At 36.6% G+C, this 23,952-nt stretch overlaps 1 protein-coding gene across 1 annotated transcript; it reads right to left on the bottom strand.

The window, feature by feature from the left end:
• Nucleotides 1–1,689: 1,689 nt before the first annotated feature.
• P2RY10 (P2Y receptor family member 10) lies at nt 1,690–22,447 on the bottom strand. Its single transcript, XM_025466284.3, has 2 exons — nt 22,293–22,447; nt 1,690–4,437 (listed from the first exon to the last, which is right to left on the bottom strand). The coding sequence occupies exons 1-2, from the start codon at nt 22,421–22,423 to the stop codon at nt 3,402–3,404; spliced, it is 1,167 nt and encodes a 388-aa protein (XP_025322069.1). The 5' UTR covers nt 22,424–22,447; the 3' UTR covers nt 1,690–3,401.
• Nucleotides 22,448–23,952: the final 1,505 nt, after the last annotated feature.

Here is a 23,952-nt window from a genome sequence, read left to right as displayed (position 1 = left end):
GTAAACTGGTTGTTCCCTTTCTACTTTATCAATTCTGTATGTTGAAAATTCTCAAAATACCTTAATTATTCATGTGTGGTAAATTTTGAGACCTGGGAGATTAATTCACTTTTTCAGAGCCTTAGGGGATAATAGCACACTTCTACTTGTAACTATATATTGAATTCGTAATGCACCTAAAGACTTAGTATTTGGTCCAAATAGTTAATATGACACTTAAACTACTTACTACTTAAAAGTGGAATGTAGTTTTAAGTTTATATTATAAGCACTAAGTTTACTTTTATGGTGGGTTATATTACTGTAAAATGTGCAAAAGAATGTAAGGAAAAACCAATTTACTTCCAGTAGCAATTTAATAGCAAGAAAGTTAAATTTTCAAATAAGAGCATTATGCTTAACATTTTTATAGAAATGACTACATGCTACATAAGAATAATTTATTTAATCTATGAAAATTGTTATATCTGTACTCTATGCTCATCTTTAAATCTTTGTAAAGATAAACAGCATAACAAATCATGCATAAACTGCATTTAAGGTCATATACATTGTTGTTCAAAGTTATTTTATCTCTCAAAACTTCTTCCTTCTTAAAAAAAAAACTTCTTCCTTCTTTTTACTGAAACTATCAGTTTAAAGAGTCTTTTATCAGTATTATAAGATTCTGAACTGTATCTAAGGGGATTTTGGCAAGTATCTTGCAGGCATATAGAGGCAAATATATAGATTTTTTTGGTGACATTTTGAAAAGCCTGTTCAAGGAGATATGTTTTCCTGTCTTATTTGTCCTGCATCATGTTTCTGTAATAAATATACAGATAAGTGTTAAAATTGTTGTTTGTTGTAATAAAGCAATCTTACCAATTTACTGAGCTGTTATCTCATAAAATCAAACATTTTCATCTTTCTGCCAGCATTGTATAAGGCATCTCAGCCTTTAAAATTCAAGAACCAGCCATTACTTACTTTGATGTTGTATTTTTCTCTCATTACAACAAGGATTCATATGTCAAAAAGTCTAAAGATTCCACTTTAATGGTGGCCAAATGAAAGGTACGTATATTAATTAGCCCACTAATATACAAATCCTATGTTCAAAGCACTATCTCTAGGCAATGACTTCAAAGTAGATGTGAGTATTTTCCTCTGCAAACAGCAGGAAGTGTAGTTGCAAGTAGTTTTCTTTCAAAATTATGTCTTTAGAGTGGGCCATCTAGGCAGTCATTCTAATAATGCTTCCATTGACTCTAAACATACCTGGAAACCTTCTTTAAGCAGTGCTTTCAGGTGTAGTTTAATAAAGCACAAGAAAATCAATTTCATTAACTTATAATTACAGAAATCTCTTCCTCTCCAGAAACCTTGTTCTTCTTTTTTTTTTTTAATTTCTTCTTTTTAAAAAGAAAAAAAAATCTTCTTTTTAGTTTTTGCTCCTTCCTCTTCCTCCTCAGCCAGGCTGTTCAAATGGATATTCTGAAGACAATCACTTCCCTTCTCCTTCCTGCATGCAAAGTGTCTGTGCTATTTAAATTTCAGGCATAAGTGATGACAGTAATGTATTGAGCTTTATAAAGGCCAACTTGAGAAGCTGAAATTGCTTATATTCAAATCCTCCATAATGTTTCTGTAATAATAGACATAACCACTAGAAAAATTAAGATAAGGAATTGCCAGAAGGAGCACATATGTTTTTCTACCATTCATTTATGATTTGGTAATGTTTTCTATTTCCAATGAAATTCTGTGAGCTCTATTGACAGAACTTTTTTAATAAACACAAATTTGTTCACAGTGATGTATAGTAATGTTTAAAAAGAAAGAAGTTAGGCAAGCTCCAAAAAAATCTAAACTTCACAGAATGTTCATCTCTCAGATTTTTTTTTTTGCTCATTCCCCCATAGCAATATTAGATGAGTCAACTAAGTCAAGGGAAACAAAAACAAAAATAAAATCTTGGGACTACATCAAAATAGAGGTTTTGCACACTGAAGGAAACCATTAACAAAACAAAACAAAAAAAGCAATCTACTGAACAGAAGATATTTGCAATGATATATCCAATAAGGGGTTAATATCCAAAATATATAAGGAACTTCTACATCTGTCAGCTTTATAGTCTTTCTTTCATCTAATCATGGGTTTTGTACGACCTATGTTAAGCCCTAAAATATATTTGGTATGAAATAATGAACTCTTTGGGTCGTCTATATCCCTGATCCTTAAGACTGTAGATTGGGACAGCATTAGAAAAAACTATCTATTTATCATTTGATACTTTGTAGCCTGAAGCCTGATATGCCATATGCATAACTCAGACTTTTCAGATAATCTCAAGCAAATTGTGTAGAAATGGTCTTGGTCTCATGCAGCTTAGCTTTGGTCTGTGTCTTCACCATTTAAGTCAAGTATAATATTGATCTAGTAAAAGTAACAACACATATAAAAGGAATAACTTAAGCATATCTGGTGTATACAGGACAAATTTTAGCTCACCACTACTTATCCTCAGGCAAGTTATTTCACTTCTCTGAGATTCTACTTACTCATTTGTATTGGAAACTTCCACAAGTTTATTAGAAGGGCCAGATGAGATGTTTGCCCTATTGTGAAAGTACCCAAGAAATTGGTAACCCAGAATACAATAAGCATCCAATACATTTTCAGTGAATGAACAAATTCCCATGCCCTTTATTAAGTATTAGGTTTGTGGCCCTGAAATGTATGCACATATTACTTCAATTGTCATTCCTCTTTTATCTCTTAGAAAGTTACGTTCTAAAGAATGTAACTGTCATTCACAAATAAAAGTCTTCATATAAAAAATATTTACTTTTACAGTTTAGAAAAAGATTCACTATTGTTTTAAAAACTTTATTTATTTTTTCTTGAGAGACACAGAGACTGAGAGAGAGAGAGAGAGGCAGAGACACAGGCAAAGGGAGAAACAGGCTCCATGCAGGGAGCCTGATGTGGGACTCGATCCCAGGTCTCCAGGATCACACCCTGGGCTGAAGGCGATACTAAGCCGCTGGGCCACCGGGGCTGCCCAAGATTTATGTATTTATTCTATCTTAGTAACAATATATTTACTGAATAAATGTTTAAGATAAAATATCCAGTTTTCATTTGGATGAAAATATCTGTAAAAACTTGAGCTAGGTCTCTTAAGAAAGTATCTTGAATTTCAAAGAGGAAACAGGCAAATTCTATCTTCCCTACCTCTCCCACATTTCTTACACACTGCCTCTCCCGTTACATCCCTTTGACCACAACTATCACACAAGAAGATTTCCATTGTTCCCAAATTTCCATTAAACAAATTGTCTGGCTGGTCACTATATCTTTTGGGAAAAGCTAGGAAACATAGTTTAGGTCATAATTGAAAAGTTACTTTATTTTTAGCTAATCATTGATGAACCACTTTCCCTGCTCATAAGGCGGGAACGGGTCACAGAGCTTCCATGGCGAGATATTTGGTCACGAAACTCTGAGGCCATGAAATAATAAAGAATTGGATCCAAAAGACAGCAGATACTTGCAAGGCATAGACAAAAAGGGTGGAAATACAGTGTGCTTTGGACAATGGGACAACTACTAATGATGGTTTCCTTCACCATAGTGTAAAAAATAAAGTTAATATGGTATGGAGTAAAGCAGATGAAAAAGACTGCAGCACACATAAAAACCATCCGCAGTGCTTTCTGCCTCTCACTGATTCCTTGGAAAGCCATTGGTGGCTGTCTCAAGGATATAGTAGTTTTCCAAGTACACCATGCGATGATTACTACTGGGACCACAAATCCTGCCAGCTCAGCAACTGTAATCATTCCAACCAAAGCCACTACATTCATTTTCTTATAACCAAGATCAGCAAAACAGGACTCGGTCTTGTTGCCCAAGTATGTGCTTCTCACAAGGGGAAATGGCAAGCAGGCAGTTCCCACGATGATCCAGATGGCAGCACTGATGCCCACATCATACCTACGCTTCCAGTTTCTGGCCCTAAAGGGCTTGAGGAGAAAGAAACATCTCTGAAGGCTGATGCATGTCAGGAAACAAATGCTGGCATACATGTTGAGATACTTCAGGTAGAAGCACAGCAAGCAAAGGGCCTTTGGGAAGGGCCAGTGGTGGCTGATGTAATAGTAAATCCGGAGGGGTAAGGACAGCACATGAGCAAGGTCAGCCACGGAGAGGTTGATCATGAAAATGATGGCTTTATTTTTCTTGCTGATGAAGCGGCACAGAACCCACAAGGCTGCACTGTTGGCCAGAAGACCAGGGATGAATATGAGGATGTAGGTGGTTGCATAGAGGGAGTTCTGAAATGTCACATTCGTAGCACTGCAGTCAGTCTCAACATTGCTGGTACTGTTGCTATACATCTTGAATATTTCAGTATACTCATCAAGGTAGGCTGTGGATTTATAATCCCTGTTTAATCAAAGAAAAAAAGAGGATAATTACTAACCAGTTCTATAGCCAACACCCAGTTTCCTTTTTATATTGAAAGTAACAATATTAAAATTAGAAAAGGCCTATTTCCAGATGAAGCAGCAGATGCTAAAGGAAGATATATTATTGATCCAAGGTCACCTAATGAATCAGGCAACCATGGAATTGTTCCCAAACTGCCCTCTCAAATTGTTAAAGTCATGTCTTATAGGCAAGGATGTCATGAAATATTTAGCTTATTGTTCTTACCACAACAAAAAGGGTATGGAATTTCAGTCTGTTCCTTTTGCCTCCAAATTTTCCTTGCCCCAAGCACTGCTCATTTACAATTGCAATAATAGAAATCCAACCTCACCTTTTACAACCCCTTTCTTATCCTTTGGGCTCTGACTTCCTACCTTGAGTACTATAGCACTTGGAAAATTGCCCTGAGTTTTAGCCAGTATTCCCAATATACTGGCTGAGTTTCAGGACTTGGGAACACTACCTTCTTATGATTCTATTACAATAGCATAAGTGCACTTTGTCTTTCTCTCTCAGCTTAGGTCTTATTCCAATTTACATGAAAAAAAATCTATTAATATGAGAATATAGAAGCTGAACTAGGAATTTCCCTTAGTGAACTTCAAGGGAAGAGATTAATTTTTTCCCTAAGAATTCAGTACTGGTGTGACACCACAGACATGGCAGATTATCCAACAGTCACAGTAAACATTGATTAGAGCACCAGTAAGATAGGTCACAAAATATTTTTTTGGAAACAATTTAATGCTTAATACTTTTTCACTAAAACAATCATCATAAGAAGAAAAACATTATGAATGTCATTAATCTTATTTTATGCTTTAGTGTGTTTTTCATTATTTAATATATAGAGAACATGGTGAATATAAAGTAATCTTTAGGACTTCTCAAGTTCTGGTCAAGTATTTACACATATTGCATGCAAATAAGAAAGCAACAACTTCATTATTTTACTTTAACACTCCTGTAGAATTTTACACTGGAAAGAACCTTTAAAACTCATTTAATTCAGCCTTCACATAGCACATGTAGAAGAAGTAAGGCCAAAAGAGAGGTTTATTAAGGCCACAAAACTACTAAACAGGAGATATGGGACTTCAAAGGGGAGTACAAGGTGTCTAATCCTCATACACACCCTTCTTTTCATTTGTTTTCCTTCCTAAAACAAATTTTACAAGCATAGCTTCTGTTCATATTGCAAGAATGTGTCCTGCTAGGTTGTTCTTAAGTGAAATAACATTTTAGCTGCTTTAACTGTTTCTGTTCTGTATTGTTTTAAATAAGTTTATAAAACAAAGAAGGGATTTTCTTTTAGAATCTCCTCATATGTAGCAGAATGATTTCATATACCATTTTCAGTTCTATTCCAGGTAATAGTAGTGTGAATTTCCATACACAAAGAAAAACTCCAAATTGATGAAAGATCTAAATGTGAGACAAGAATCCAGCAAAATCCTAAAGGAGAATACAGGCAACACCCTTTTTGAACTTGGCCACAGCAACTTCTTGCAAGATACATCTATGAAGGCAAGGGAAACAAAAACAAAAATGAACTACTGGGACTTCATCAAGATAAAAAGCTTCTGCACAGCAAAAGAAACAGTCAACAAAACTAAAAGACAACCTACAGAATGGGAGAAGAGATTTCCAAATGACCTACCAGATAAAGGGCTAGTATCCAAGATCTATAAAGAACTTAATAAACTCAATAGCAAAAAAAAAAAATCCAATCATGAAATGGGCAAATGACATGAACAGAGATCTCACAGAGGAAGACATAGACATGGCCAACAAGCACATGAGAAAATGCTCTACATCACTAGCCATCAGGGAAATACAAATCAAAAACACACTGAGATACCACCTCACACCAGTGAGAATGGGGAAAATTAACAAGACAGGAAACAACAAATGTTGGAGAGGATGTGGAGAAAGGGGAACCATCTTGCAATGTTGGTGAGAATGTGAACTGGTACAGCCACTCTGGAACACTGTGTGGAGGTTCCTCAAAGAGTTAAAAATAGAACTGCCCTAAGACCCAGCAATTGCACTGCTGAGGATTTACCCCAAAGATTCAGATGCAGTGAAACGCCGGGACACTTGCACCCTAATGTTTATAATAGCAGCAATGTCCACAATAGCCAAACTGTGGAAGGAGCCTCGGGGTCCATCAAAAGAAGGATGGGTAAAGAAGATGTGGTCCATATATACAATGGAATATTACTCAGCCATCAGAAATGATGAATACCCACCATTTGCTTCAACATGGATAGAACTGGAGGGTATTATGCTGAGTGAAGTAAGTCAATCAGAGAAGGCCAAACATTATATGTTTTCATTCATTTGGGGAATATAAAAAATAGTGAAAGGGATTAAAAGGGAAAGGAGAGAAAATGAGTGGGAAATGTCGGAGAGGGTGACAGATCATGAGAGACTCCTAACTCTGGGAAATGACCAAGGGGTAGTGGAAGGGGAGGTGGGCTGGGGGACAGGGTGTTTGGGTGATAGGCACTGAGGGGGGCAATTGACGGGATGAGCACTGGGTGTTATACTATATGTTGACAAATCTAACTCCATTAAAAAATTAAAAAATAAAATAATAAAATAAATAATAGTAGTGTGAATTAAAAGCAGAACCTCATATGATTAATTCACATATAGAAAAGAGTCAGCATTCTGACCTCCCATTATTCTAAAGAGTATTTTCACTTCCCCTCCTCTAATATTTTATCCTTGGTATTTGGCTTGTGATATGTCCTAAAAAAATCATGCAGTCATCTTGCTTATGTATGTATGACTTTGAACTGAAGGTGGAGATTTATTCACAGATGAAAAGAGAAAGTATTTATCATAGTGTGACTATCAGCAATACACCTTAGAATCTGCAATGAAATTTTTCACATGCATTATCCAATTTCATTCTTACAGCCATCACCAGAGGTTGGTACTATTATTACTCTTGTAGTGCAGATAAGGTTACTGAGGTTCAGAGGGATGTAGTATGTTTTCTGGGGTAACAAACCTAGAAAATAAAAAATGGGAGATACTCTTATGCTTTATTTTCTCCAAAGTGTATGCTATTTCCACTACACCACTTGCTTCTCTCTGCTTAGGAGGAACTACTTGACAATATGGAGCTTATCATATCTGGAGGTCACATTATAGAAGAAACTTTCTATCCCATATTAGGAATTTATAATGTTATAACACTAGGATTAATCTATTTAGGCTGTTATGATATAACTAAACACCTGTCCCCACACATGCCATCTATACCTCCTTAAAACCCACTTGGACTTCATTATTGGTGATGTTCCTGCATTGTATATTATCCATGCAAAAACTGTGAGAAAGCAAGGGAAGATGTGTCAAGTGCACTACAATTCCAAGAACTGAGAACATCTCACACCCACCCAAATCACACTTCCACTTTTGTACTTTATAGACATGGGTATTTGTTCCTGCTTCACTGGTGCAGAAAGTTTCACTTACTAAAGAGGGATGTTCCATTCACACCTCTGTGTTAAATAACAGAAACCTATTAAACCAGAACAGCAAGCTAAAGATCAAGTTCACACCTTTTTTTCCTGTCAGGTTTTATGCCTCTCCAATTCAGTTTATTGTGAGCTTAGAGATTTGCATGGTCTGCTTTCCAAAATCTCTTCTCCACACTGAAGGGAAAATAGGATGAGTTTGCCCCAAATCTGGTAACAAATGTAAAATCCCCATGGTAGGGTGAAGATGGGGGAATTTGTTTTCAGTAGGGGAGAAATATAAGTTATCTCAGGAAATATTTAGCTTGCTGTGGACAATCTGTGACATTTCTGAATTTTAAGAAAGGAGAACAACCTAAGAAGCCACTAACAGAAAAATGCTCAATCGAAGAGCTAAAGTCGGAGTACATTCCTTCTCTGTCTCTGCTTCTGCCCCTGTCTCTGTTTCTCTTTGCCTGTAGTTGGGTTGTTGACTATTTCAAGTTGGCTTGTGCCACCTATGTTGCCAATTTTTCTCATCTTCAACCTACATATACCTTTGGTTCCTGTCTCAGAAAAATGTGGAAGATTGATGATTCACTCCGGAGTCTGAACTCCCCTTCTCATTAGGTGCCATGACTCTCTCCCTGACACTCAAGCAGGAAACTAGGGATTCATCTAACCTTATCACTACATTTATTCCATATCCAATCTTTAACCAGGTGATTCTCCTTCCTAAGAATCTCCCCAATCCATCTGTACTTCCACTATTGCCATCTGAATCTAGGGCACTGTCAACTTTCCTCTTGACTTTTGAAACAGATCCCTTTTCCTATTAAAACAGATTGATTTACCATACTCTCTGCACACTAGTATCATCCTCTGCAGTGTATTCTCCATACTGTGTCTAACACTAACATTTTTTGCTACCATTTATTGAGGACTACTACTTATTTACAAGCTAAACACTCTTCATATATTATCTCATTAATCCTCATAGCAGCCATATGATTATTTTCATACCACTGATGAGGAAACTGAGACCAAAAGAGGTTAAATAAGTTGCAACAGAGTCACAAAACTTGCATTGTGTAGAGGATTAATATTAGAATTAGAACCTATGCTTGGTTCCATACTCTCTTACCTTTGATGTGGCACTTACTAACCCCTTCTAGCACTTTCTATATTGTGGTCCTAATAATCTTTCTTTTAAATATGTCATTCTCCTCCCTAAAATCCTTTGGTGGCTCTCTATTGTTTGAAGGCCAAATTTTCCACCACTGCTTAAAAGCGATCACTAATATGTCTCCTGTGCCCTTCAACATCACCTCATTCCATTCTCTTCTTCATTCTCTATGTTTCAACTACACTGAGATGTTTTCAGTTTCTAGACAAGCCAAGCTTTTTTCCTGACAAAGGCCACGGCATATATCTTCACTGTCTGGAGTTACTTCCTTTCAGGTCTTCACATGTCTGGTCCCTTTTAATCTCAGTTTGGACGTCAGAGAGACTTTCATTGCCAAAACTATCCAGGTACACCTACATATCAGTATATACTCTCATAGCATCAACATTTGTAATTTAAATGTTTGTTTACTTGTCTGTTGGCTTTTTCATCCACTGTGTCATTAGCTTCATTAGTGCCATAACAACATTTCTTACATAAATCACCATACAACCAGGAGAGCCTGCTACTTATGAAGCACTCACAGAAAAAAAAAAATGAAGCACTCACAGAGAAGTGGCATAATTAGATTGAACTGCAGACAGTAGTTTAAAGTCCCTATTGGAAGTATGAAGCAAATACACAAACTTGATTATGTCAACTAATGCATTTCTGTTGCTTGCTATTTCCCTATGATGTTGTCTTCTGATTTGGGCTATTATCATCAGTATTACTTGTACCTACCCTTTTGAACTTAGAAAATTCCTACCTGTAGAAGCTTGAGAGAAATGCAAAATAATTAACTTGGAAATCACAAGTGGTCAGACATATCCTGTGGGTAGAAGTCAGCACCACCCAAGGTCTCAGAGTATCATTAAGACTATTGTCTGGACCTCAGAAAGAAGCTATTCCTTGTGGTCTACTTGTTCTTTTTTTAAGAGTTTTTTTAAAGATTTTTATTTATTTGTTCTTAAGAGAGAGAGAGTCAGTCACAGACACAGGCAGAGGGAGAAGCAGGCTCCATCCTGGGAGCCCAACGTGGGACTCGATCCCAGGTCATGCCCCGGGCCGAAGGCAGGTGCTAAACCACTGAGCCACCCCGGGATCCCCCTTGTGGTCTACTTCTAAAGGCATCTCAACCCTTTATTTTTCTTGGCTGCCATTCTGTAAAGGGTAAAACTGCCTCATCTCACCAGCAAATTACTTCTTACCCACCTAAGCATAGGAACTGAAAGGAGAGTGAGAAGGCTGCATCTGTAGTCCCCAAAGTGGTCCACATATTAAAAGTAAGCATAAAGGAAAAATAAATCTATTTAGGCTTTTTTTCCATGGCTTTCTGATGACTCTGGCTGCCTTAATCAACATACATTTAATACACACAATCCTATAAGTTCTGTGCTATGTCCTGTGGAAAATACAGAACCATCTGCCATAATCTCTGTCCCTGAGAAGCTTCTATCCTGGTGGGGGAAATATTTTTAAATCTCCAGCATCATAATCAGTGCATGACAAGAACTGTGGTCAATAGCATAGTTGATAAGAAATCCTCATATTACCATAGCATCATCCCTGTGAGGTAAGTGAGACAATAACAGTAATATCCCTATCATAGCATTTAACTGACAAAGAGATGCATTCATGAACAATTAAATACCTTGTTCAAGGTTATCTAGTAAGAATATGATGGAACTGAGACCAGAAGTCAGACTTGTAGGCCTCTTAATGCTCCTTTTACAGTGTCAGGCTGTTTCCATTGAATTATGAGCCAGAAGAGATGGCACTTGTGCCAAGCCATCTGCATTTTCTTTTTGGTTCCCATAGGGACAGGGTTAGAAGGAAAAATAGAGATGGTGGTTGAGGCAGAGATAAACTTAACTTACTATGCCTGAGATATACACTATTGTATTTAACTCCTAATAGCCCTTTAAAGTTTTGATCAAGTTTTATCTCTTCAAGAAAGCCTGCATTATGTATTACCAATACCATTCATCTGGGATTCAGCAGATTAGGATTTCATAGAGCAAATTAAAATTCTGCTACTACTGTATCCAGTATGCTAATTGCTAAGAATGGTGGAGTGAGGTGGGAAATATCAGAGTAGAATAATGCATGATTGTTGTCCTCAAAATGTTTATAGTCATTTAAGAGAGATAGATATAAGAATAACTAACCATAATAGATTTTTGAAACATGTCATGAGAGAGATAACAAAGAAGTCTCTATGGGAGTAGAAATGAATCTTGCACAGAAGAGGAGGATTGGAAGTTCAACTTAAAGATAGATGCATTTTCAACATGCAGTTTCGGTGGGTAGGGTACAGGAGAATAAAGGGTGGGAGAAAAATGACAGCAATGAATAAATAGCATTCAAACATCCTGAAGTTAATAAATGACCTATATATAGCAATAAAAGGTGTTCTAGTCTAGCTGGAAAACAGAGTAAGATGGTGGGGAAGGTGGAATGAGAAATAAGAATGGGAGAAGATACTCGCCCCGGCCTCAGCCCGGCTCCTCGCGGGGCCCCTCCCCCTTGGAGGCCTTTGTTTCTTTATTTCTTTTTCCCCGTCTTCCTCACTTGCCATCAGGGAAATACAAATCAAAACTACAATGAGATACCACCTCACACCAGTGAGAATGGGGAAAATTAACAAGGCAGGAAACAACAAATGTTGGAGAGGATGCGGAGAAAAGGGAACCCTCTTACACTGTTGGTGGGAATGTGAACTGGTGCAGCCACTCTGGAAAACTGTGTGGAGGTTCCTCAAACAGTTAAAAATATACCTGCCCTACGACCCAGCAATTGCACTGTTGGGGATTTACCCCAAAGATACAAATGCAATGAAACGCCGGGACACCTGCACCCCGATGTTTCTAGCAGCAATGGCCACTATAGCCAAACTGTGGAAGGAGCCTCGGTGTCCAACGAAAGATGAATGGATAAAGAAGATGTGGTTTATGTATACAATGGAATATTACTCAGCTATTAGAAATGACAAATACCCACCATTTGCTTCAACGTGGATGGAACTGGAGGGTATTATGCTGAGTGAAGTAAGTCAGTCGGAGAAGGACAAACATTATATGTTCTCATTCATTTGGGGAATATAAATAATAGTGAAAGGGAAAATAAGGGAAGGGAGAAGAAATGTGTGGGAAATATCAGAAAGGGAGACAGAACGTAAAGACTGCTAACTCTGGGAAATGAACTAGGGGTAGTAGAAGGGGAGGAGGGCAGGGGGTGGGAGTGAATGGGTGACGGGCACTGGGTGTTATTCTGTATGTTAGTAAATTGAACACCAATAAAAAAAAAAAAAAAGAAGAAAAAAAAAAAAAAAAGAATGGGAGAAGATAGTCGAAGGAAAAAGAAAATAAAAAGGTAGAGGCAACACGATCATGGAGGGTTTTAGGGGGAATCATTGAATGATTCTGGGAAGATATGTCATATTATCATACTGGTGGGTTTTAAAAAATATTTTATTTATCTATTTATTTGACAGAGAGAGAAAGAGAGAGAGAGAGAATGAGCACAAGCAAGGGGAGTAACAGAGGGAGAGGAAGAAGCAGGCTCCCAACTGAGGGAGGAGACCAGACATGGGGCTCAATCCCAGGACCCTGGGATTATGACCTGAGCTGAAAGCAGATGCTTAACTGACTGAGCCACCCAGGTACCCCCATACTGATGTTTTAAAACAATCACTTTGACAGAAGTGTAGAAGATCGATTGGAAAGATGGGACATGAAAGATAGGAAGTCCATATCAGCTGGGAATTTGTAGTGTGATCAACAGTTTTGTTTGCCTAAAACTAATGGTTTCCTGAGATGTAGGATTTTCAGAGCTAAACCTGTGAAAGTTCAAGGCAAACAGTATATTTGGTAACCCTACTGGTGCAACAATTGAGATAAAAACAACTCTGAACTTGCTATGGCAGGAATATTAGAATTTCAAGTAAAAATTATGTATGGAATTAGCCAGTTTGGGACATCATTTGACTGAGGTGTCAGATACATTCTGTTATAGAATGTGTGAAATATTAAAAAAAGATATTACAATTTTGCACTTTTCCAAAGCCTTTTCAGATTATCCTTATTATAGGACTTTTCAAATTTGTACTCTCTGCCAAGACTCATGAATTCTTGACTCTCTAATATCATAATTATTAAGTTTCACTTCAAGTTGTACTATACTAGCTTGCATCATGCACTCCTGGAGACTTTAAATATTTAAATCCCTCCATTTCTGATGGTTCAACCCAGCACTCTCCTTTATCCTACTTCCTCCCTTACTCAGCCTACATTAAATGTCAAACCAACTACTCTCTCACAAGAAACCTTAACTTCGTTGTTTGCCATTCTTTTGCTGTTACCAGACTGGCAACACCTTAATCCCAGGTCAGGTCCACAGTGCATTTTTTTTTTACTATCCAAACTGCTGAATGATCCTATTAAAAATACTAGGATTCATTTGGAATGCCAAAAACAGAAATTTATGATCTCAAGCCTAAGATTTTTTTCTCAAGCCTCTCTTTGCATATCCTTGATTAGTACATTCTTCCATTTCCATGGTGGCCATTCAGTATCTTTATAACCCTATTAAAGCTTCTTCTCTCCTACTCTCCCATCCCCTACCTTTCCCAGCACAGATTGTTTTTTAAGGCTTTTATTTAAATGCTTGTTGGTTAACATAAAATATATTAGTTTCACGTGTACGATATAGTGACTCAACACTTACACACAATACCTATGGCTCATCACACAAAGTCCACTCCTTAATCTCCATCAATTATTTTACCCATCTCCCCACCTACCTCCATTCTATAACCATCAGTTTGTTCTCTATACAGTTAAGAGTCTGTTTCTTGGTTTGTCTCTTTTGTTCCTTTTGTTCATTTGTTTGCTTTCTTAAATAAAACATGTGAGTGAAATCATATTGTATTTGTCTCTCTCTGATTGACTTATTTTGCTTAGCATTATACTCTGTAGCTCCATCCATGTCATTGCAAATGGCAAGATTTCATTCTTTTTATGTCTGAGTAATATTCCATTGTATATATACATATACTGCATCTACTTCATCCATTAGTGAGTCAGTGGATTTTTGCATAATTTCCATAATTTGGCTGTGGTAGTTAATGTTGCTATAAACATCTGGGTGCATGTATCACCTTGAATTAGTATTTTTGTATTCTTTGGGCAAATACCTAGTAGTGAAATTGCTGGGTCATAGGGTAGTTCTAGTCATACCTTTTTGAGAAACCTCCATACTATTTTCCAGAATGGCTGCACTAGTTTGCATTCCCACCAACTCTTCAACAAAAAGTCTTAACTTCTTAAATCATAGAGAAAATTGAGGTTATTGGGTGAGAAGCAACTCAATTTCATCTACTGTCTCCCCCCAACACATATACTCTTATGTACAACTACATCTTACTTCCCAACACAGCTGCCTTTCCTGTTGCTCAAGATGAATTCCCATGCTCTTAATTCATTTTATTTCTCTCAGGATCCTCTTTCGTTAGTTGTTCCCTTTTACTCTAGATCATCATGCTCTCCTTTCTCATGAGATCTTTGTCATCAAGTCTCACCAACACCCAAAATAATTATTTTCTTGTTTATGCATCTTAGTCTATCTGTTACTTTCTCTTCTTAAATAAACTTCTCAAAATGGTTATGTTCATTGATCATTTCATTTTCTTCACTTTGTATATATTCTTTATGCACTTCATGGTAGTGTATATACTCTCACAACCTCACTGAGACTGCTTCACCAAAAGTAACAAGTGACCATCATGTTGCTAAATCATGCAAGGCTTCTTTGCTGCCCTAGATACAGTCTGACCACTTCCATCTTTTTGCAAAGTTATCTTCCTTTGGCTTTCAAACAAGAATTTCTTAATTATCCTCTTAACTATTTGTCCATTTGTATCAAGTTTCTCTCTTGGTTTCTTTTAGTTTTTTCATATCTTTTAAATCTTTGTTTTCCCTAGGTCTGTGTCTTCTTTTTATTCATCATCTTCATGCTGAGTAACATCACCCACTTTAGTGGCGTCAGTTACCACTCATATTCTGATGACTTTCATATCTCTAAGTCCAGGCCTAGTCTCTCCTAAGATATTAAACCCATTTGTCCAGCATCCAACTGAAATTTCACATATGAATGTCTCCAGGCATCTCAAAATGAGTATTTCCAAAACAAAAGTAATCATATGCCCTGACCTTTTACTTACCCATCACTATCTATCAGAATTCTTAGAATAATCCTAGACTCCTCTTTTCTCATTCAATCAACCAAATTTTCTCTCCCTCCCTCACTATCACACTCTCTCTTTCCTCTCTGAATTATTGAAACACTCATTAACTGGCCCATTTTCCTTGAGGTTTGCCTTGTTAAAATCTATTATCTAGTCTGCTATAAAAATGATGTATAAAAAATGCAAGTTAAGTTCAGGTCCCCATAGGAATTACTTTAACAATACACTCACTGAATTATATCAAATGTTTCTATTTATGTCTGTATTTCTAACTAAACTATGAGCAGTTTGAAGACAAAAACCACATCTCACTCATTTTTAAATCTCTAGACTCTAGCAGAATGACTGGCACATAGTCATTCAGTAAATATTTTTAACTTAAAAAATACTTTGCTTTATGACAACTCATATAGTTCAATTATTTATAGATCTCTCCACACTGGGTTGTGAAGTCAGAGATTGCAATCTAAATTTCTTTAGCTCTTTCCCTCTAAATCTAGAACAAGGTTAAACATACAGCACTATTAAAACAATTATTGTGGGTTGCCTGAGTGGCTCAGTCAGCTAAGCATCTGCCTTCAGCTTGGGTCATGATCTCAGGGTCCTGGGATCTAGCCCCATATTGGGGGGGGTCACTGCTCAGCAGGGAGTTTGCTTTTCCCTCTCCTCCTGCTACTCCCCCCACTCTTACTCTCTCTCTCTCTCTCAAAATAAATAAACTCTTTAAAAAATAAAACAAAATAAAATAAAGCAATTAATGTTAACTGGTCCATGTAGGGATTAATTCCAAGGACTTAATCTCATTGTTGCATAATCAACTCAGCTAACCAAAACCATACTGACAATAAAGTCCAGGCAAAATTATAACCTGTGAAAATGCTACATCTTCAGTATATACTTCAGTCCTTAGCTCTGTAGATGTGAACCACCTACGTAGAGCTAAGAGGAGAATTTCCAGTGCCTCCAACACCACCCTGACAGGAGTAAATGCCTCTTGGTCGCTCCAGCATCAGTGCTCTGTCCAGGGTACATATGGCTTACATCAAAGGCCAGAACCATGATGAGAGATGCCTCTTCTCTTGAAAGAGGGATCTGATGACAGAAATCAACCCCTAAAGGGAACTTACTTCCTGGATCCTATCTCAGAGGCCAATATTTTGCTCTTTTTCAGGGTTCTCTCTCAAATCTCATATTTTCCTTCCACTGGGAAATTCTATTCTGACCGCCTTCTTCTTTGTACACTTATAGTATTTTATATAGATTTATAGCCCACACTCTAACAATACAGTTTCTCTGAGGGAGGACTCTGTATATTAGACTTTTATATTTTTCACTTTGCTTAGCAGAGGGTTAAGCATGCAGTAAGTGCTTAGTTTATATACATTGGTTTGTAAAAACAAGAATATGGAAAATAAGCACATACTGGTAGAGCTTTAGGCTGCTTTATTTCTAATATCTCTCCCACGAATTACTCTCACCATCAACAATCATAGTCTCCTTTGATACTGAATATATGGTCAAACCAAGGATAATAAGGTTGGAGACTAATAAATCTGGACATGTAATATTTCCAAAGCATGCCATTCCAGATTTTTATTTAAAATCCGATAGGAGGGCATCCCTGGGTGGCACAGTGGTTTAGCGCCTGCCTTCGGCCCAGGGTGTGATCCTGGAGACCCGGGATCGAGTCCTGCGTCAGGCTCCCTACATGGAGCCTGTTTCTTCCTCTTCCTGTGTTTCTGCCTCTCTCTCTCTCTCACGAATAAATAAATAAAATCTTTAAAATAAAATAAAATAAAATAAAATAAAATAAAATCCAATAGGAACCCAAAAGCTTAAATAGGAATATGGTCATTAAACATTAACTTTATGGAAATAACTAATTTTGTCTCAGAACATAAAGTTATATCAGGTCTTTAAACATAACTCAGTGGCATTGAGTCCAAAAACTTAGGAGGTACCAATAACATCTAGCCCAAGGTAGTTTTTCTTTTCAATAAACAACCTAAATGCTGTGATTTCACAAAGTTACAACCAACATGAAATTATATTATTATTTTTTATCTTTCATTTTCTTTTTAAATTAATTTTTTAATTTAAATTCAATTTGCCAACATATAGTATAACACCCAGTGCTCATCCCATCAACTTCCCTCCTTAGTGCCCATCACCCAGATACCCCATGCCCCCGCCCACCTCCTCTTCCTCAACCCTTTGTTTCCCAAAGTTAGGAGTGTCTCATGGTTTGTCTCTCCCTCTAATTTTTTTCTGCTTAGTTCCCCTCCTTTCCCTTATAATCCCTTTCGCTACTATTATGTCATCAGAATTTATACCAGACTTCTAAGTTTCAGGGAAATGCTAAGTCCAAGAAGTTTCCATATGCATCCTGTCAGTCACAGTCCAAGTGCTATTCATGTCTTTACTCCTTGTAACAGCTTTGAGTAAATTATTATACTTTTACAAATCAGAAAATAGAGACTCAGCAGAATAAAGTTTCTTTCTCAAAGTCATAGCTATTATGATTTCAGTTGTAATAAGGTTGTTTATGAGCAGAGAAAGCTAAATTTTGTCTTATAAAAGCAACTTTTTGCACAAACAAAAAGATATTTTAAAATGGCATTACCATGGGTAAGACTGTTCATCAGAGATGAAGCTATTATTCTCAGTTCTAGTTCTAGCACTTTTATATCTATGCATATATGGCAAATGACTGCCCATCAGGTTTCAGAGTAGGATTGCATCAAACCCAAGGATTTTTAGGAAGTTTTGCCTATGACCTCAAACCATAATAGATCTGTAAATAGAGTACTGGGTTAATTTTTAAAATAACAATAGTGAGCTGACTGTGACAATATTTGCTGTGGGCTGGAGAGGACTTAAAAGCTGTAGGATATATTGAAAAGAGTACTGAATTCTGAGCTAAGACATTTTGGATTCTAGCAACTATTAGATTATTCTTTGTGTTTCCCTGCTAAACCTCTTCCTTTCTGTGGTTTTCATTTCCCTTATTATTAAAACAAAACAGATTGAACTGGATGATTATTTTTAACTCCCTTCCAGCCCTAACTTGTCATGACTGTATGGACATGGCCCTTCTCACCCCCTTCCTCTAAATAATACTGCCAGCATTGCCACTGTCATCATTAAGGCAGCAACCACTATCTCAACTCATCTACTGATTTATACTTTACAAACCATTATTATACCCATAATTGATGTTAATCACTAGTAAAGGTATATATTATGAATAATCAGGCCAGAGAAAATCATCCCCATCTCACAGATCAGAAAATTGAGGCTCAAAGAGTGACCTTATTTACCTAACGATATAAAGCTAGCAAGTGGCAGAGTGAGGAGAGTGATACTTAGGCTTCTAGTATCAAGGTGACTACTCTTTTCCTGTATAATTCCACAAATCTTCACTCTCTCAATCCTCCCTCTCTTTTCACCTCTTATCATGAAGTCATTAATGACATTATGTGAACATGTTTATCAAATTTGCTTCTATTATTTTGTTTGATAATAGGGCCAGTATGTGGGGTTGTCATCTTTGGAGAAGAAGGGAAAATTAAATAGGGAAAGATTTATGAGGGAGGCCTTCCCATTCTCTACAACCTTTACAAGCCTTTTGAGAACCTATCTTGATTTGTCTTACTTGATCTTTTTCTTCTTTAAACCATGAAAGTCTTGCATGTATTACCTAAGCCCATCAGATCTACATGACCATGGTGTTCTTCATTCAATCACTCACAATCACAGATGAAAAAGAACAACTGGAATTTGGAATTCCATTATATCCTAAATTGATTGGAATCAACCCTAAATCACCTACTTGACATCACAAACACTAAGATTTGGATATATTTGTAAGTCTAAATATTTTTTCTATAAATTAGAGGAGATGAAAATTACTTTTATCATGAAAATGAATTAAAGCAATTAGGCTATTCACAAACAAAATCTTAAATGGAATTAAATTTCCATGCATGCATATTGATTAGGTTTTTAATCATTTAAGAAAGAGACCTAATTAGATATCTTTTTTTTTTTCAGTTAGGGCAGTATTTTGGAGGTGGAAAGAATTAGATTCTTTGGGCAGTACTGAGGTCATATCTTAACTATCAGCTGACTAGCCTGAAGTAACTTACTTCATATCTCTGGCCTTCAGTTTCCTCATTAAAAAAAATAACATCATAGTCCCTGAAATATAGATTGTTATGAAGATTAAATGGAAAATGTATAAGAAATGACCTATTTTCATGTCTGGCACACAGTGACATTAAGTAAATGTTAGTTCACTTCCTCTTTACTTGTATAGAAAACAATCTTCATGGGTTTTTGGTTGGATCCTGTACTTTTCTGAATTTAGAAAATCTCCCAAAATGTGTAAATGTGAGTGATGGCTAACAAAACTAAAATAATAATTCTTTAAGTGAAAGGCTGAAAAGCATGTGTTATTTGAAAAAAAAAAAGAATTTCCTTATTATAGTAAACTTATTTGGTAATCAAAATCATTGTTTCTATAATACAAACAGATGGGATCCTTGGATGGCTCAGCGGTTTAGCACCCGCCTTGGCCCAGGGCATGATCCTGGAGTCCCGGGATTGAGCCCACATCAGGCTCCCTGTATGGAGCCTGCTTCTCCCTCTGCCTGTGTCTCTGCCTCTCTCTCTCTCTCTCATGAATAAATAAAATATTTTTTAAAATGCAAATAGTTGAAAATACAGATCCAGAAAATCTTTGTAGCTGCTGAGCACATGTACTCAGAAAATGTCAATTCAATGGGTAAGTTTTCTTAGGAGTCCAGGTTTTGGTTCCTAGGGAAGCAAGTCCACAATAACCTTGTAGTGACATTTTTATGTTTCTCAAAGGGAACTTTGGCTTAAAATATTGAGAAATAGTGATTGGGTGACACTGTCATTGTGGAAATCAGATTTCAGAGCTATTTCCCTTGTTTGTTGCTTGTGTTTTTTATTAAAAAAGGAAATTACTTGTAAAAAAAAACTGGTCTAATAGTTGAGTTCTCATGATAACATTATTTATTCTGAAACAAATATAATGGCCTTTAAAAAAGTTTACTGAGTTCCATTTATGATCTAGATTATATTTCTAGAAAGTCCCCTCTAGTTAGATTTTCATGTTATGACCCTATTATTTACCACTTAATGGTATATAACTCTTCTCAGGTATCTAGGACCCTAGAGTCAAATTATTGCATTGTCATAAAGGAAAGTAGACCATCTATTTTAAGCTCCCGCATCTTATTGCAGGTGAGAATATTGATACCTATAGAAATATAACAGTTTGCTTAAGGCCACACAATGACTCACTAGCAGAACTTGAACTAAGACCAAAACTTTTTGATTCTGTTTATTGAACTACTTCATCACTCTGCCTGCAATGCATGCAAACCAATACTCAATAAAAATTCCCCTGCAAAATATCCCGACATGGATGCAAGTAGATTCTTGACCAAAAGTTTTTACAAATAAAGCAGACTCTCTACCAGTCATTGCCCTGACTACTGGAACTTTTAGAGTGGTTTCACAACAGACAGCTCTGTCCTCTTTGCTCTAACTCTGACTGAACGGTATATACTGGTATATTAGGATGCCATTTGGCTTACCTTAAATACAAATGGTCACGAAATCCACCTCAAATCACACAGAAGTATTCTCACTCATTTTTTAGTCTTATGCTCCACCATTGCCAGGGTTTGAGCAATCTGTACAACATGATCTCAACAACTTTCCCAGATAAGCTCAAATAGGAACTTCTTTTAATCAAAGAAGGACCTGTGTCAACCTTTGTGTGCAAAGACAATTGCCCTGAATACATTATCTGATTCTTGGTACAGTGCAAGCCACTGCCTACCTCAGTATACCAGGATACCACCTATTTCAGCAGTAAATAATTTTACTGTGTCACAATTACTAAACTTTTCAATTAATGGAAAAGACAGTGGCATCTTGCAACCATGTAAATAAAAAATAAAAATGTCCCCACTAGCAGGATATTTGGGACTGAGACCACTCCCCACCAAAATCACAACAAAGCTTATTACTTTATTATTTTATTCAGAATTATCTTGTGACCAGCAGGCATGGCACAGTCCAAATTTAAGGATTTCCCAACAGAAGTCTCCTTGGTTCAGAACCAGAGAGGTTCCTAGTATTCAGAGTAATAAGAACAATAATCACTTGAAAGATAGGTGCCTCTTTGAAGCTAAACTTGAGTCAACAAAGCAACTTTTAAAGGATCAAGAAACACCTCTGAACACACTTTTAATCATTTGTCTTTACTTTTGCATTTGTCCGAAACCCAGTGTCCCTACTTCACTGGCTCACAGTTTCCCCATATGTATTATGAGGGATTTGAATCTCTAAGAGTTCTTTCAACTCCAAAATCTATGATCTGATTCCTTCTATCCTGAAAGAGCTTATTGTTTCTGTATATGTGAAAAGTAAACTTACCAAAGCAAGAAGCTTATATGTAAACTTTCCCTTCATTATGAAACTAGATAAATTATAGAGGGCAAAAATTCAAATGCTCTTTTTTTTCTGGCTGAATATGCCATTTTTTCCCCAATAAGTCTCACAAATACAGCTTTCTTAATATTTTGTGTCCTCCTCTCTGGTTGATGGAGAAACAAAGAGCCCTCAGCAAAGAATGAGCTGCATCACATACTTCATGCTCCTTGAGTAATGGTTTTGGGACTGATGGCATTAACCTGAATTTGTGGTACTCTAGTTAGGCTCAAGGGCAGTCACCATTGATTCAACTGTAAGAAGCCTAAGATGAGAAACCAGGGACCATTTTCACTTTGGACAATGGTCCCACATCTGCCTCTATCTTGGATCTTCATGTCCCCAACAATCTTTCCACATGGAACCACCAATTCCCAGACACTAGTCTGTAACTTACCCTGGAGCCTTGTCACGATTAGCAGTCTTGTTTCTTTGCAGGGAGCTGATGGCAAAAAAGCTTAACTCGGGGTGGCACAGATCCTGCTGATAACTGACAAATTTGTTGTTGAAAGAGGAAGTTGAGTTCATTTGGTCTCTCACCACAGAAACCTTATTTGCACAAACCAAAGGTAAGTCCCTTGAGCAGATGACAGTACTCAAGTTTTATTTCAATTGTACAAAAAAAAATGCAGAGTATGGAACCAAAGACTGCAAAATCAAATAAAAACTGCATACCAGTCGTTTGTAATGTTCCTCACCCTATCTCTTTCCACCAAAATTCACATGTCTATCTGTCTCACTAGAATCTCCACGGCAAGATAAAACTTAAGGCAAAATATGAAGAGAGTTTACCTTAGAATAAGAAAGTTGCAACTCCTTCAAGCCTGATGTCATAGAGGAAGAAAAATCTCAAAAATATAAGTCAGAACTAACAGCAATAGAGTTACCTTTGCTACACTCTTCCCTCCATATGCAGTGCTTTTCTCTCAACCTCTCATCGCAAAAGACATAATTTAATGTGTATTTTAGTAATTTTTGTTCACGGTTTATCCCCTATGTACACTGCAAACTAATTGAGGGCAAGTGTTTGACTCATCTCTGTATTCCCAACTATCTGGCACAAAGCCTTTATTGTGTTTGTTGAGTGAATAAATGAGGTAATGAATGAAAAAAAAACACTGGGTGTTATACTATTGGAGTTCGATTTGCCAACATATAATATAACATCATATATATTTATGAGAACACAAGAGTATTACCTGATTTTAGTATTAGAACGAACTATATATTTCCTAAGCAATTGGTTTGATTTGATTCTTATGGATATTAATAATTGGGTCACTTGTCTTTTTTATATAATATGCTGAAAAACCTGAAACTTATTTACAGTCTACTGGTAGAAAGTTTGGAGATTTTCTTATGGTATGTGTTATATACATATAAAACAAATGTTCAAATAATGCATAAATAAATAAATAAATAAATAAATAAATATTGCTGATTACAGAGCCTCTCTACAGTGTACTAAGATTTTGGTCTTTATGAATAATGTTTATGGGGCTTTATAAGTGTGCAAATTGAAAAATATATACACCTGGAGACTACAGTGTTGGCCAAGTCTGAAAGTAGTTATGAAAAAAACAAGGCTTGCAAAGCATACAATCCTCTGTGGGCATGTAAGGGAACCACTTTCAGAAGCCAGGGCCAAGAACTGCAAAGAGCCTTCTGGGTAATAGCCATAGCAAAGGGGAAAAAAGAAAGTACAGTGGGCTAGGTCAAACAGTAGCATTTTAATTTATGCACTAAACTAATTAGAGAAGAAAGTACAGGATAATATTTTTGTCGGAGGGCAATCTAGATCGGAAGCAAGCTCTTCTTATAAAACCGGAACCATTAAAGAACTAAATGAAACCATGCCTAACATTTATAGATCTCTTTTTTTTTCATTTATAGATCTCATACAAATTTAAAATTATCAAGAGTTGGAAAAAGGCACAATTTCAGCACTAAAAACTAAGAATTTGAATTGCTTTATCAAAAGACCATGACTTGTGAGAACTGGCAAAGGGAAAGGATAGCCAACCTGGCTGAGGTTTATCAAATGAAATATGCCTGAT

Source organism: Canis lupus, chromosome X, assembly GCF_003254725.2.
Source record: "Canis lupus dingo isolate Sandy chromosome X, ASM325472v2, whole genome shotgun sequence".
In the NCBI taxonomy this organism is placed as follows: domain Eukaryota; kingdom Metazoa; phylum Chordata; class Mammalia; order Carnivora; family Canidae; genus Canis; species Canis lupus.
Note: the sequence above shows the minus strand (reverse complement) of the source record. Positions and strands in the feature narration are given on the sequence as shown.